The sequence below is a fragment of the Corvus moneduloides genome, chromosome 6 (assembly GCF_009650955.1).
Source record: "Corvus moneduloides isolate bCorMon1 chromosome 6, bCorMon1.pri, whole genome shotgun sequence".
Lineage (NCBI taxonomy): Eukaryota > Metazoa > Chordata > Aves > Passeriformes > Corvidae > Corvus > Corvus moneduloides.
This window is the reverse complement of record NC_045481.1, coordinates 35,988,660-36,005,225: the sequence shown is the minus strand read 5'-3', so window position 1 is coordinate 36,005,225 and position 16,566 is coordinate 35,988,660. Positions and strand designations below refer to the sequence as shown.

At 37.8% G+C, this 16,566-nt stretch overlaps 1 protein-coding gene across 2 annotated transcripts in view; it reads right to left on the bottom strand.

The window, feature by feature from the left end:
* Positions 1-16,566, bottom strand: part of RBM25 (RNA binding motif protein 25) — a 33,664-nt gene that overhangs the window by 2,429 nt on the left and 14,669 nt on the right. The window contains exons 7-18 of one of the 2 annotated variants that reach the window (XM_032111444.1): positions 14,447-14,629; positions 12,201-12,254; positions 11,865-11,948; positions 8,035-8,315; positions 6,955-7,171; positions 6,558-6,647; positions 4,926-4,999; positions 4,065-4,215; positions 3,384-3,708; positions 2,080-2,354; positions 1,545-1,643; positions 189-236 (exon numbers count right to left, since the gene is read on the bottom strand). In XM_032111444.1, coding sequence (XP_031967335.1) covers positions 189-236; positions 1,545-1,643; positions 2,080-2,354; positions 3,384-3,708; positions 4,065-4,215; positions 4,926-4,999; positions 6,558-6,647; positions 6,955-7,171; positions 8,035-8,315; positions 11,865-11,948; positions 12,201-12,254; positions 14,447-14,629 — 1,881 coding nt within the window. The remainder of the gene's footprint in view (positions 1-188; positions 237-1,544; positions 1,644-2,079; positions 2,355-3,383; positions 3,709-4,064; positions 4,216-4,925; positions 5,000-6,557; positions 6,648-6,954; positions 7,172-8,034; positions 8,316-11,864; positions 11,949-12,200; positions 12,255-14,446; positions 14,630-16,566) is intronic. The other variant, XM_032111445.1, reaches the window with a different exon arrangement.

Genomic DNA, 16,566 nt, shown 5'->3' with positions numbered 1-16,566 from the left:
GAAATCCTGAAGAGGAGTCAGTAATTTGTACCTAGGTATCATAACTGCAAACTAATGCCTGTGCTAGCATGATGTGCTTAATCATATCTAATGCGTGTTTTCTGTTATGGACTCTTGCTATTTTGCATAATTGACTTCTAGCTTCAATAAAATGTAGAAGGTGTATCAGTTATAGAATTTCTGCTTACCATGGCAACATCATCCAGTATGCTCTGTGGTGAGCTGTGAGCCATAACCTGAAAGAAACAAATGTTTTTAGACTGAAAACTTAGAAAAAACCCTATACACATTTTTGGACAAAATCCAGTTATGTCCAAGGAATTCTGAATGCTTTGCACATCCAAGAAGTATTTGCAGTTCATTAGGTTCCAGTAATAGCCGTGGCAAAAATTAGTACTAAACTGCATCAGAATCCATCATAGTGAGTGGTAGCTTACGGCCAATTACTGAGGAACAAGTTCCAGGAAGCTCCAGAGATTCACAGGTCCTGTATTTGCTGGCTATTCTAACATCTCCAATTATGCTTTCTTAATTTAAGGCAAAAGCTTCCCTTCCTTCAACAATAAACTGTTAATGGAAAACAAAGGCAAAGCTCTTCCTGTAACACTCCTCATAACTGGATTTCTCACCTACCTGGTTAAGTATTTAATTTTTTTTTCAGAACCAAGTAAGTTGTCTTTCAATACCATAGACTTCCATTGATTTTTTTATATATATGCACACACACACATATATAATGTAAGCATGGCAAATATTCAACTTCTGCTTTTGACTTTTTCCTAATCAACTGTGTAACAAAACCCTCAGGACTTGCTTTGCCTCTCATACAGTAGCCCCACAAGATAAACCAAGACAAGCCATTATAAACACAAGTACCATGAAAACTGAAGAATTTTCAAAATTCCCTATTGATAAAAAACCACAGACTTGTCCAAAGAGATTAAAAAAGGCAACTTGTAAGAATTTAGTTTGTAATTTGCTGGAAGAAGCTACACAGACTTTAGTTTAAACAAGTCATGCAATGGCTAAAAGGAATGAGTTCAAATGCTAATTCTAAAACCTTACTTATTTGCTTACTACTAAAGGAACAACATCTAAAAAGCTTTTAAAGAAATCATCTAGTTAATCCAAAAAGGTATATAAAAACCATAGCTGTTTTTCTCCTACATTTACACAAATCCTATTTTTAAGCTAAAATATTTTAGTAGCAAATGAGATACTAACTCTGAAATCTAATGATAAAACCATCAGTTAAAACAGCTGCTCCTGTCAACTGATTATTTCTTTCTCTGGTTCCATGTTTCTCTAACAGATATCAGAGCATCTAACATGTACATATGGTGCATAGGCATTAAGGGAGGTAAACTTGTAAAACATTAGGGTACACATTGATTCCAAGTACACCAACTGTCTCTGCTGACCAGTATCACAGATTACTGAGAAGTTAAGAACAGACTGCTTCCAAATACAGATCCAGCAGTCACTGCTGCAGTTTAAACAGGGAGCAAACTCCAAACTTCACAGAGAACACGGAAGATACGAACCTTAGAGCAAACAAAGTCAACTAGTGTGGCTTCTTCTTCACCAATATATTCTATTATTTTCTTGTTGATCCATGGTCTAATTCGACGTTCCATTAGTGTCTGGAAAAAAACACAAAACCAAAATGAATAATTACCTTAAACTTCACTCTGTTGCAACAATTGCCCAACAGGCATCTCAAACAGCTATTTAGCAGAAGATACATTTTCCTATCAATGATATAACCCTTAGAGATTTGGCATCTGCAAGTGTTTCTGAGAGCCACTCAAAAGGCCCTGTAAAAACATGTTTTTCTCCTTCCATAAAACTGCTTGACAATTAGTAGTGGCAATTCAAGAGAGACCAAACAAAAATAAGCAGGCCTACTTCAGAATAAGGATTATGTACGAACAATAAATAGAGGATTCAAGTTTGACGCCACTTGATGATGATACTCCAATCCACTGGGGTCCCAGTAACCTTGTTTTTCTATTAAATTTTAAGATTTACTTGGAAAAATTAAGCCTTTTTAAGAATGATTAAATGAAATCTACTTACTGAATCCACAATTGACCAGTCGAGAGGATAAGCAAAGAGCTCTGGTTTTGCTGTGGGAATCTTCTCAATGAGACTCTTAATATGTTTGCGCTTTTCTTCTGTATTGACACTGCCTTTGATACTGCTTTTATCTTCTTCTCCATAATCCAGGGGAACAAGTTTCCTTTTCCGGGGCACATCGTCACTGTCTTCATCATCAAATTTATTGAAAACACTATCCACAGCAAGCTTCTTCCTTTTTACAGCATTGGGCTGATTAGGACTATTGCAGGCACCTGCAACCCAAAAGACAGAGTAACATATTCATCAACTGCAACTGAAGCTAGTTTGCTCTTCCCCCATTACTTGAGGAATATTGGTTTGTATGCTACATAAATGTCTGTGAATGCCTGGCATTGGCTTTTAATCTCTCAAACTCTGTTATAAAAGTGGGAAAAGAGGTAGAGATGTCTAATGGAGGTTGTTCAAGACCCTGAGCCTTTTGAAAAATAGGGTCTTCCTTCTCTGCCCTGAAAACCATTAGCACTCTCTGAGGGAAGACAATCACTGAGTTCCAACCTTAGAAAAGACAGAATACAGAAGTGAAAGGTTGTAATGCATAAGAAAAGTGTTAATCAGCCTGATACCATACAGTCTCTCATCATTCAAGATATAAGACAGTGTAAGCTCAAAGTGCAGCCTGGCATAATTTAATCAAAATAGTAAATAATAAATACACAAACCTTCTGGAATACAAATATTTTTATTTCAGCTGCTCAGAACTAATTTTTTTTAAAACAGCAGGAACTTGCTAAAGTACTAAGGAACTCAAAGCTCAAATTTCACTCACAACTGTCATCAGTTCAGTGTGATATTCTAAAAGGAAGAAAAGAAATCTAATTTTGTTTTTCTTTAAAAGGTTCTTAAGTAAAAATAAGAACTACCTAGGTCTTAAATTTAACATATACTTATACCAATGAAAAGTAGCAATGAGTTTTAAAAAAGATATTTATAGATACATTAAGGTGAAAAAGCCTGTGAAAGTAACCAATCCCAACTCAGAACATTCCTAAAAAACATTAGCTCTTGAACACGCCTCCTTAGCTCATAAACTTCCCTCCTTTTTTGCCCTCAAGGTTTTGGATGAAGAGAGCTCTATAAAATGTATCTTCTGGATAGGACAACTCAAGCACAGCATCTGGATAACAACTACTTGATATAAGTACATCAAAACACATGACATATTTGGAAAACCATGTGGCTACTCAGCTTGACAATTCTCATTTTGATCCCACAGGAAAGATTGAAATAAAATGTAAACTTGCCCAATTTGAGGCTAAGTCCTATTTTGGGTCGATGCTCCTCCAGTTGCTGTTGTTCAGGTGAATTTTCATGAGGGATAATGATGCCACAGGGAGATTCATCACCAGGTGTGTTAGGAGTTGCATTTCCACTAGCAGAAGAAACAGATGGAGCAGAACTGATGGGTCGTAAAGTTGGTTTAAGGCAGGGCTTTTGTTCAGGCTCCTCCTCCTCTTCCTCTGGCTCTTCTCTTTTTTCTTCTTTTTCCACCTTGTCTTCCTCTTCCTCCTCAGATTCTGGCTCTTGTTTTATTTGTGGCTGCCTACGCCGCTCAGCCTCCTGCTCCATCTACAATGAGAGAGACAATTAGCAAAAACAGCAGCTCTCTCAAAACCAATACTGTTTGAAAAGAATATAAAGATCCACCTCTTTAGGAGACTGTTAGTTAAGAAAAACACATGAAATTACTGGCATTATTGTAAGGAATACTGATTAATTCAAATTTGGTTTCAAACTCCATCAAATCTGGATGTTGATCTAGAAAGCTATTTTTCATTTCCATTGTTCTTACTGTTTATCTGAACTTCTTTTTAAGAAAAAGTGAATAGAGAAAATAGTAAATATCAGATCTCTTACGCGATTTTGCTCAATACAACCAGATTACAATGGACTCTCTTCTTCCTGTCAGACCAACAGCAACTCACCCTCTGGAGTTCTGCATCTGGATCTGGATGTCCTTCAGCCAGAAGACGCTGCCTAATTTCTTCTAATTCTTCTTTTTCCCTTTTCCTATCTCGTTCATCTGCTTCCATCTCTTTCTCCCTGTCTCGTAGCCTCTTCTGAAGAGCACTACCCCTACAAAAGATACACAGTTTGTACTTGAAAGAACATTTCAATGAGAGGCTTGTACCACAGTACAAGAAAAACTCCATACAGATATATCTCACACTAAATGAAAGTAAGATTCATAAGAGCATCTGGCATCCTCTGTTTTTGTAACGGAAGAATCTAAGATACCAGTTCTCAACCTTACTGTACAGAATCTACCCTACCACATTAATCGTAAGTAGAGAATGTGGTTGTTGATCTCTCTAGAGAAAGAATCAAGTTTTATAGGTTTTGACAAAAACCATTTGTGCTAAATTAGTTTAATGCAAATGTTAGCTAGTCCCATGCTGAAGGATGCTCCCAATCATTTACATTAACAAGCTTGTTCTTCATACTATTTACAGCTTCTTTGCAGTGAATTATTTAGAGGCATGTTTGTTCCCTTCTCCCTGCTCTCAGCACCTTATTTTGACATTACACTGACCTCTGCCCTGCCTCACCCTAAAGTAAAGTGATAGGAATGAGCAGCTGCTCCCAAGCATTAACAAGTAGAAGTAAGGAGCTTCCCTTCTCTCTCTGTCACTTATCAAGTGACACTTAAAAAATTTAGGTCATTATAACCCTTTTATTGCTACATTACGAGTTAAATATAAACTCCATAAGCATCTGCCAACAAACCCCACAACTGTGTTAAAATGAACAATGGAGATTTTGGTGTTAGGAATACAAAGACATACCTGTAGTATTTTGGATCATCTCTGTCATCATCATAATCTTCTAAGAATTCTTTCAACCGTTTGGCTTCTTTTGCCTGCAAGGAATTGAAACTTAAATAATGATTTCTGGTTTCCTTTCCAAGAGTTTAAAATTTATTAGTACTATTAGTAAATTAATTGTAGATCTACTCTGCTTCAAACTAAAAATACAGAGTTTTCCAAACAGATTATGGAAAAGTTTTGGTATTGCATCCAGAGGGTCCACTGGGATTGTGTCACTGATTTGCATATATATATACACACACATACACCCCCCTCCCCCCCCCCGGTATTTATTTGGGTTTTTTTGTTTTACATTACAGATGAAGAGGATCAAAAGTTCCTGTTCTCCAAATCCTTTAAGTCTAGCACTGGGTATTTCAACATGGTGGCCTAAGTGTATTTTATCAGTACTGCTTTGTTTCAAGAGGCTTTTTTAAGACAGTCATGCACAGAAACAAAGCTGATGGCTGCTCCTAGGATAAGCACTCTCCTGTTGTGGTACTGATACAAACCATGTGGGACTAATGTACAGGCCTAACACTGTAGGGGGTGAGGGAGAAAGAGGAGAGACTCTCTCCCCCTCTGATAAAATAAAAAGGCAAAACCCCCAGTTCTTTAAGGAAAATTAAATTAGGACCTTATAACCTGTATCTAAGCAACATCCTTAAACCAACAGTAAGATACTTCTATGCTAATGACTTTGAGAAACAAATTATGATTATGGATGTAATTTCAGCACAAAATTTAACACTGCTTTCTATAACTGCCATCCAAAGCCAGCATGCAGGAGGATTAGGAATGGAATATATCCTTGAGTCCATTTCAAACATTTTTTCCCCTCATGCATTTAGAGGGAAAACTTGGATTCCACATGAAACAATGTGTTTTATAATCCCATGTGTTTCTTTGCATATATGGCTTTGAAGCAATTCCTAATCCATTGTCTACTCTCTCAACATCTTCTCGCTTTCTCTGGGAAACTATGAAGTGAAATAACACCCCTAAAACTTAAAATAACTTCCTTATGCTTTAGCACAGAACTATGAGATTACAGAATTATCTATCTTGCAAAGGTGTCTTTTTGAACAAAACTTCCAAGTGTTACATTGATAACTGTGATAATTGCACAACTAGTGAACTAAAGACAGGAGTTTATAAAGTGCTTAGATACATTAAAGAATATTGTATCATATCTCATAGAAGGTTTGGGCACATGAGCAGGTTGGAAGTTAAAAAAATAGGTCTAGTTCCACCTGCATGACACAGAACACACAGTAGGCTTTGTCACAAGTCTGACAATAGTTACAGATGTAACAGTGCATGCTGATCAGACGACAGTATTTTGCAGCTGCCTACTTCTCACTCTTCTGCCTTCACAAGACCAAGCCACTAGGCTTTTTTTCCCCCAGACTCTAAATAGTACTCCCACTTACGAGACATCTTCTGTTTCAAGTCTATTAACTGAGTATTTTTTTGGTAGTAAAAACCACAGCCTTTTATACAAAATGAGAGCTCTATTACTATCCATAAACGTAACAGTAGAATATTCCATTCTAAATGGGACCAAGAGAACAAGGCAGGGAAAACTACATGTAAAACTATAAGCCTTACCATTTCCCTTCTTCTTTCTTCTTCCCTCTCAGCCTCTTTTTCATATTCTCGACTTTTTTTTCGTTCTCTGATTTCCCAGTTTTTAAGACGCTGCAACAGAAAAAAATACACTCCAATCCTCAAGAACATGAAGAACAGCAATACTACTTTAAAGTTAGTTTGGACTGTTGTTTAAAACAACTGTATTATAAATAATCTGCATTATTTTAATTTAAAACATCAGAATAAAAAGTCTATTTTGACAGTGACTTACATACTCTGCCCCAGATCATGTACTCAAATGATTTAAAAGATATTTAGGAAAAGGAGAAGGAATGATATATTTTATACTAGAGGCCTTGTTATCAACTCTCAAAAACATTTTTTTATTTCAAGAACCTTAAAAATTCCAACCTACCTCTTGATATGCCGCTTCCTTTTCACGCAGTTTCCTCTCTAGTTTTCGTCGTTCGTAGGCATCTTCTTCATCTTCTTCTCGGTCTCTCTTCTTATCCTTTTCCCGCTCTCTTTCCCGTTCTCTTTCCCGTTCCCGTTCTCTTTCCCGTTCCCTCTCGCGTTCTCGTTCTCTTTCCCTCTCGCGTTCTCGTTCTCTTTCCCTGTCTCTGCTCTTTTCTCTGCGGGAAGAAAAAACCCCAGAGTTCAGTACAGACCCTTCCTCTCCATTCAGTTAAATGATTAATAGCATCTTAGAGGTTATTTTAGTTCTGCAGTTGCAGAAGATGATTAGCTGGTATAGAAATGGGCATAAAATCAACACCTACTAATGGTATTCAAAAACCCATTTATGTAAAAGTAGTTGTTTGAGCACTAACCATTAAATAGCAGTACCTACAGAAAGAAAGCATAAGCATGTGGCAATTTCTTAATCAGACTGTGTTAGCAGTTCTCCACAGCCAAAACCACCACAAATAAAGGCTATCCTTAAGAAATCTTTCATGTTTATGTGGCTTAGAGACAATTTTAACACTTCTGACAAGATGATTTAACGTGAAAGCAGCACTTGGAATACGATATGATTAATTACCGCTTGAAAGAGTAATCCCCTTGCTTTTACTAAAAAAAACCCCACAAACCAAACAAAAAACCAAACCCAACCAACTGAAAAAAAACCCCCAAAATCCAACCAAGAAGCCAACCATGTAACAAAGGAAATAGTAAAACCTGCTTAAGCTAAAAAATACCACAAATGTAAGATAAGCCTAAACAGGAATAAAGCTAATAATGAAAAATAGGAGAGATTTGAGATAAAAACAGTATGCTTAAATCATGAGTGGAGAGTTGCTTACTGCATATTGCAGTTTTTATATTCTTGTGCTGTGGGGGAAACCATGCATTCTCCCGTTTGGATTTCCTGCTGCTGACTATGATCTTCCGCAAGGATCATTTTCTTTTGAATGGCAGCTGATCTACTGGACTATATGCTTTAGTAAACGGCACTAAGAAAAAGCAAAATGAAGAGTAACTGAAGTACATTTACCTTGATCTGCTCCGATCCTTGTTGCGATCTGAACTCCTTTCACGATCTCTGTCACGGTCTCTGTCTCGTTCGCGGTCTCTGTCTCGGTCCTTAGTTCGGTCACGATCCCTATCTCGCTCCCGTTCACGCTCCCGTTCCTTCTCCTTCTCTCGTTCACGCTCCCTCTCTCTTTCACGCTCCCTCCTTTCTCGTTCACGCTCCCGTTCCCTTTCTCTTTCTCTGCGTTCTTTTTCAATTTCCTGTCTTTCTTTCTCCTTTTTGCCTTTTTCCTCCTCCAGTTTCTAAAAACCAACAAGAGAACTTTCATAGTTAATTCTGTAGTTACACAAAGTGGATACTCCCGGCGCAACACACAAGGCTGGTAATGGAAATACCAAAACCGCCACTAATTTAAAAATGTTAAATAGGGTTTGGTGGGTGTTTTTGGAACTCATAAGTATGAAATAAAAATGCAGCAATCACAAGACTAAGTTTCGTGCAAAAGCATAGATCTACACAGACCAGCAATCTCCAACCTTAGCAGAGTAGGGCTGGCCTTGTATTATGAGCTGACTAAACTGCACATTCAGAGTGCACTACAGTCAGTATTCAGGTGGGACCCAAATTCCATTGGCCCTATAAGCCAGTTGGGTACAAGTAAAGTGAACTTCCAGCTGACAAAATTAAGTCTGTTCAATTAGGAAAGTATTATTTCAGTGGAATGCTTACTGGGACAGTGAGTTGTTTCCCAAAAAGTCTTGGCACACCAAAACCATCCTAGATGAAAACTCGGATAAAGAAACATATCCACTTACACACAGTGCCTGCGGTTAAATAGTGAAGAAAACTGACACTTTTCCCCTTTTCCCTCCCTAAAAATGGTCTAAGTGTTCACTGGTAAGAACTGGACTCTGCAGAATGGAATCTTTACTTCCATGACTGCAAGATGGAGACAGTTAAAAAAAGGTTGGAAATAGCTCTTTTGAAACACAGAAACTAAAGGTTACCTGCTACAGTTTTACTAAAAATTGTACAAAATTGCCACTTTTTTCAATTAGAAACAGTTCTTATGACCAGAATTCCTATAAGACAATAGAAAATACATCAACAGAATGATAGATAAATCCATCCTTGGAAGCAATTGTTATGTGTTAACTTACAGATGCTGTGCTAGGACATGGACCGCCAACACTGGATTAACCTTGCCTATTAGCTATGTTTCTGGGAGGAAGAGCAAGTACACGGTTCACAAATATACCAAATAACAACCAAATATACCAAATTGCAACCTGATGGATGCCAGAATACCACTTTTTGAACAAATATTGAGCAGAATAAACAGGTTTATCCCCTTTGGCTCCACGTTTACCATCACTGAAATGAAATTAAAAACTGGAACAATGAAACAGCATTTTCTCTGGTTTGTGGTTTTTTTGTTCTTTTCTTTTAAACAAAGCATTTAAGACAACTTTAAAAAGCAATCTTACCTGATTAGTGTTCTTCTGCCATAGGCACAGGGACCAGAGAACCGACAAAGGATTACAGAAATAAAGCTAATTCACTAGTGATTAATGTATCCAGTGAAACTATGCTGCATTGATAGCACAATACAGGCAACCCCATGTTGGATACATTGAAATCACAAAAGGAAAAAGGGACTAAAAATGGTAGGAATTGGTAGAAAACTGATGTGAAAAAAATAAAACTTAGATCCTATAATATACACTGGGCTGAAAAACTGATTTCTAAGGACTGTATTATCCAGGAGCTTTACAGTGTTAAAACCTCAGTAGGGTCAAAGGTTAAACTAGGTTGTCAACTTTTAAAAACAACTTACCTCAAATTTCATATACTTTTAAAGAAAGTTTACATACTGAAGTGGTTGATACTTACAGGTTATCTTAGATGTTCCAATAGAAATTTCTTTAGTTGAACTCCTGATTTTTCGCCACTCTCAAAAACTTTGTGGTAAGATTTCTCAAGAGTGGGTTTCTTTCTTTTATTAAAAATATATTCACACAAGTGTAAATACACACACACAAGTTTTGGTATATTAAAATCCATTTCCTAAGTCCACTTTCTTAAAATCCAATTGAAAAAATAAACTGGTCTGTTTTGTAATCAAAATCTGACCTCAATCAACTTCTGTAAACCTAAATAAAAGGATCTGAAAGGGTAATGGGATGGGAACAGTATCAGATAAACTGAAGCAATGAACAGAAATGAACAGGTAGAAGAATTATAAATCTTACCTTGAGCTCTCTTCAGACTCGTCCGTGCTGTAAATGGACGCCCCCTGCAATGCTGATACCCTGACAGTCTGTCGTTATTGTTTATAAACTCATACCAAAAACATGCAAAGGTTCACTGGGCTCACTAGCCAGCTGCTAAGGATTCAACAGCCCCTTTTAAACATATCCAATACACACAATGACTACTTCCAGTTGATTTTTGATGTTAAGAAACCCAAAATAGTCCCCCAATAATACGAATCAAAGGCAGTGAAATGCCCAACAGCTTCTGAAACAATGAAGCTTGGTTTTTGTTTATTTTGTTTGCAATTTTAAAAGAAGTATTACTTTTTTGCATCTTAGTATCAGTGACAACTCGGGGCTCGGAATTGAACGTAATTCTACTGAAGTTTCACCACTAACCAGTTTCACATTCAATTGCTGAGCTTCTCCAGATAACTTTTTCTAGATTTCTTTCCCCCCAGGTTTGTATCTTGAACAACTTCAGTCAAGAGAAAAACTGAATACATGTACATACAATAACGTGTAGTCACCTGTGTTTATACTGATACAGTTGCATGAAAACATGGTACCATCCCCAGTGACTGCAAGTGGTAAAGCCAAACAACACAGGCACACTTCACCTTGCTGTATCAACATTTTCTTTAATGTTGATTTGGGGGTACTTTGAAAGAAAAGTGTGTGCTCAAAAGAGCAGCTTTCCTAGACCAAGGACCAGTCCAATCTTGTTGGGGAAAAATTAATACCAACTTAAAGCTAAGCATTGAAATAAGAACATCACATGCATAGTTGTGCTCTCCGATCCGCAAGTATCACTTTCCAAAGCAGAAACATTCACAGATGCACTAGCATTAGTGGAAACTTCTGTAAGTGGGGACCCTGGGGTGGGACTTGATGTGCACAAATATTTCCAAGCCAGTTACCCCTTTGCATATTTTTCTGAGGGGGCATCCATAAGTATAATAAAAAACAGAAACTCATACTTACATCCTATTCCATGTTACTTTCCAAGCTGTGAGTTTCATCTTGCATTAGTCACCATATGATCTCTATCATAATGGTGGGGGTCAATGAATAGATTAGCTTTATGGGAATTTACAGTTCTTCCATGCATCTAAAGTTTGGTAAGTCTGGTAACCACTGACCTAGTTTTAATCTTCCCCCACTCTTAACTTAGAACTATTAAAGAAAAGACTTTAATTTAATTCACGTTTCATCTCTTCAAAAATCTTGGATAATGTTACAAATCTACCTAGAGAAACACACTCAAGTGTATGTCTTATACTGCAGCCCCATTTAGCCTTCACTTATAAATATCTTGACTTAATGTATGTGTAGCAACTTAAGCTGCCTTTTTTCATGCTGAAGTGAGAAGACTGAAAAATACTCAGTAGCAATCAATGTCTTAGCATAAAGATGTCATGGGCCACTTTAACGTGGCAACTGTCTTTTTCTGACTTGTAAAGAACTACATGTATATTAAACCTAATATAAACATCATTTTAAGTGATATTGCAATGTACTGCTAAATTTTATAATAGTGGTTTTTTGGATTTTGAAAAAGCCTAATTGTATCAAGTGCAAAAACAAGAATACTACCTTGTGTGTGTCTCTGAATTTACTGATCTCTCTTGATATCAGGTCTCTTTTGTCTTCCTCCATTTCTATAGCATTTATATCCTCCTAAAAAACAAGGGGGACAGGAGTAAAAGCATTAACAGCCATCTGTACAGACACAGGAGAACAAGAGAAAAGCTGAAGGTTAGAAGTTTTCAACCAGTCTTGCAAGAGATAAATAAAGTCCTTCTGCAGTACCAAACCTGACAGTCTGATGTTAATGAGTGGAAAAAAAAAAAAAATCAGATGGACAAAAGTCACAAATCTGGCAACTAGCAGTAAACATAGTCATTGTCAAAGCCTACAATGTAAACGAACCTTGGTGATGAGTGGATAAGGTATCAGTGGGGCCACTGGAAATCTGCGGAAAATCTGCGGAAAAATCCACGGAGATTTTTTTTTTTAAAAATAGATTGCACACTACTCTGAAAAACAATGTTTTGTATGTTTGTACTACAAAGCAATATTGTATTGCTGTGATCTCATTTCTTTGATTCAACAAAGTTACAGAAGAACCTCGCTAATTCTCCCTTTGCTGAACACTACTTAAAACACATAGTGATGTCTCATGTTAGTAAGACTTCACTGAATTACAAGTGTACTACAGGATATTAGTACGCTATGGTAGCATCAGAAACAAGGCTAAGCTACACTTGCCAAAATAAATAAGTGTATTTGCAGTGGGTATGTCTTGATTTTACTTACTCGCTAATTCGCAGAATTTGGTAGACTGCACCTGCTCTTATATTTAGCGCGAATTAGCGAGGTTCCCCCGTGCTTGAAAAAGAAAACCAGATTCCACTCACTCTCAGCTCCCCGCACACATTTTCAACTCCCCCACAGCAGTCATGCCTTCACCCAGAAGAACTAACAGCCTCTGCTGCTAACACCAGCGGGAGTCATCTTCACTCTTCAGCGGACAACAGCCCCAAAGCTGGTGAGTTTCCACACCCCCCTCACCACCCCCACAATATCTGCATCCACCTTCCCTTTCCCCCCACCCTCAACAGTCTTTCTCTCCCCTCTCTTTTATGGACAAGAGAACAAGCTAGTACCATCTCTTCACTCCCACCTCTATCCACACAGGCCAAAGATGGCAACTTCCAAGTTTCTTGTCTTCCTTCCCAGTATGGGAAGGATGATGGGGTGCAATTTCACAATTGCTGTGTATTTTAAAAGAGCTTATTTGGCTACTTGACTAGCTCAGATTAGTAAAGTTCTACACAACACAGAGCCAAGAAAATAATGCTCTGTCACAGGGACATAGCACCCAGCTCTTCCACGACTGCAAAGGTCTCTTACAATGTTTAACTACCTGGCATTATTCATGGCCATATATATATATATATATATATTTTTTACCCACAGGACAATACACATTGTAACAGTGCTTGTAACAAAAAAATACAGCTGACAGCATTAGACAGTGACTCATTTTCAAATTGTCATTGAAGAAAACATCTTCTCCCAAAGGGAGGGAGAGGAAAGAAAAACAAATTCTCAGCTCAGCACTTTTATACCTCAGGTCGGCCATGACTAACAATGTTGTGGTAAGATAGACTTGCTCCCTGAGGGAGATGTTTCTTGCACCACACAAACTCCATAAGCATTTGAAACTGCATCATTGCCTTGGAACAGGTACTTTGCAGAAGACTTAAGTAGGTAAAAATCTTGGTCAAACAATTTTCCAATCTCTTTCATATAAGGTGCAGAATGGTAGGTGGGAAAGCCTTTTTTCCCATGGTTAGAAACTTCGCTGGAAAAGCTAAGCCTGAGTTTGCTTATCCTTGTTCCCCCTTCTCCATTTTGTTTTAGTCCATAAAAAGGTCATTCACAGAAGCAGGTCTAAACCAGAACATTCATTCCTACTTAATGTGGGTTTTTTTGCATTGCACAAGATAGGAAAGCTGGCTGACCAAATCCAGCCAAATTGAGACGTGTATAAAAGTGATTTTGTACGGCAGGAAGATTACAATATGCCTTTCATCCCTGAAGGATCCCTTCAAGGACATTCACAACTAATGAAGTGCTTCCACATATGGGTAGACAGCTGCAACCAGTTGGATCAAGGCACACTACAAGAATTCATACTACAAGCAGAGAGAATTTTGTCAAAAACTACCGAATTCGTGGCATTACAATAGCGCCCTGGCACCTTTCACTGGAAGTGGATGTTATGCAGGAACTCTTTACAGTTGTTTTTTAAGTTCTTATCTGAAAAACCCTACATGCACATACAGATTAAACTGCACTAAATTCAGTATTTCCACCTTCAGAGGGATGAAAGGTCGATTCACAGTCCTGCCCAGATTCAAACCTGTTGTTCCAAGAAGTTTAGGTGCTTAAATGCCTAAACCATCCTGAAGGGATGGTGTCTATAACTGACTAGCTTTCAGCTCAAAAAAAAAAAAAAAAAAAAAAAGGAAACTGCTGCTGACATCAATGCTTGTTGATTTGTTTTCTCATCAGAAGTTTAGGTTTAAAGTATTTGCACAAGGTTTGGCCATTATATAAAGGTGAGTTGAAGAAAAAAAATCTGTTTTGTCCAAAATCAAAACACATACGTCCTCCTTCTTTTCCTTTTTCTTCTTCCTGGGGTGAGAGTCAGATTCCTGGGAGGGGGCATTGAGCTCGCTGGAATATTCTCGTATTAAGACTTCAATGGCCCCTTTAATTATCTGATCTCTTCTCTTCGTTTCCTCATCCAGTGCTTCATCATCATCATTTGTTGTCTCTGGTCTGGAGTTCTACGGAAAAATGGCAAAGTAACAGGACTCAACAAATTGAGAATAATAATGGCTTTATCAGAAGTTCACCTTTCATTATCACATTCATGCCCCTACAGTATTTACTACAAAAAAGCAAAACCCCAAACAAAAAAAAAAAGATTAACAAACCCATACAAAAGAAAACAACTCACCACATGAAAACCAAACCACCTACAAGTAATTATCAATTGCATTATATTAGTCAGATCTTTTCGCACTGGCAATACCACAGTTTACTGCACAGTTTTATGGAATGGCTGCAGAGAGCAAGTATAGGATTGCATAATAACATAATAAAACAGAACAGAAAAATAGTGATTAAGGCACTAGACAGGAAAAGAGAGCGCACCCACACGCTCCCAGAAAGGCAATCACTATAGTGCAGCTCTTGGTCAAAAGTTTTGTGTTCTATGTTCCAGAACTTCAAGTCACTTCAACAGCAGTTCCTCAAAGCCTTCTAAAGTGCCATGCAATATAAATGCCTACCTAAGATTTCCAAGCTGCAACTTCAAATGGGAGAACTATATTAAAGAAACATCATTAGGGAAAACATTCCTTGCACAACAAACTTTTTTATACTTTTAATTATTGTTGATCAAGTACTTTGCAGTTCCTCATCTTTTTGCCCCTTTCAACCTTGTAGGGAGGAAAAGGAACACAAAGAAGTACCTTTCACTAAATATAACATGAAAGGGTAGAATGATGATCTGCACACTGAGCAAGGTAGCCCACCTCTTGATCCCCTGAATCTTTTAGAAAAATGGAATCTCACCTGAGAATCCAGCTGGGTATCCCGTCAAGCGGTAAGTTGGTGGGTGGAGTGAGGGGGAGGGAAGGGTCTGATGGAGCAGCAGCTAAGAATGAGGGGGAAGGGAGGATTCAGTTGGAGCTGAAGAAGCTGCCAGGCCAAGGAGGAGCAGGCTGAAAAGAGCTAGAAGGTAGTGACAGGGGGTGGAATTGAAGAGATCCAGGGAGAAGTGATCAGGGAGAGGAGCTAATTAGATGAAGGTTTGCTTGGTGTGTCTCTATATGAAATTGTGTTGTAGTATACATGTTTGATTTCTTAATTGAAAATATTCACAAAAATTTGCAACTTTTGGATCCAAGTGGCACCAGCACACCAATGATGGCATGAAAGGAGTCACAAGCAGTTTGATTACAATGCACTTCGTCAATACTCCTCAGCAATTCACATCCTTTCTCTGCACCACAACAACAAAAAAAAAAAAGAGCAAAAACCCTACCAAATCCAGCAAAACCCAACAAAAAACATGGAGTTAATCTCATTCTACAGTTCAAGAGAATGGGCTCATACAGTTGCCTTCACCTAAGCCACAAACAGTACCCGCTGCTCTATTACAATCAATCCCCTCAGACTGACCGTAACTCACAGGGGCTCACAGAAAACAAAATTCCTGAGAGATGTACAAGAACTCCAGAAATACTTTAAGCTTGTTTATAACATCAGCTGTGAAGTACAGTATCACAGGTGACGCCAACATGAAACAAGGAAGTACAGAATGAAAAGGCAGTCAAATCAAGCCCTTACCTAGGCAAGGAGCTGGTACAGTACTCCACTCAAACATCGCAAAGTAAAGCAGTAAAGCACTCTGTTTTACTAAGCCATTGCATTTAATCCCATGCACGGGGTATGCAAAGACACGTCAAGTACTTCATGTCATCATTATGCCTCTACTTCTGGTTAGGTAAAATGAAATAGAAGTATCTGTGTTTCCACTATAGTCTACATACATTTAAGAAAATTCCAAACTGGAATTTTAAAAATTTACCTGCTACAGTGTGATTAGCATTTTTAGTTTTCTGAACAAGAGCTCTTCTCACTTTGACTTTACAGAAAAAAATTTTAAGTGATATATTAAGGCACATGAAAAACTTTAGGAGTTAGAGACAAAGCC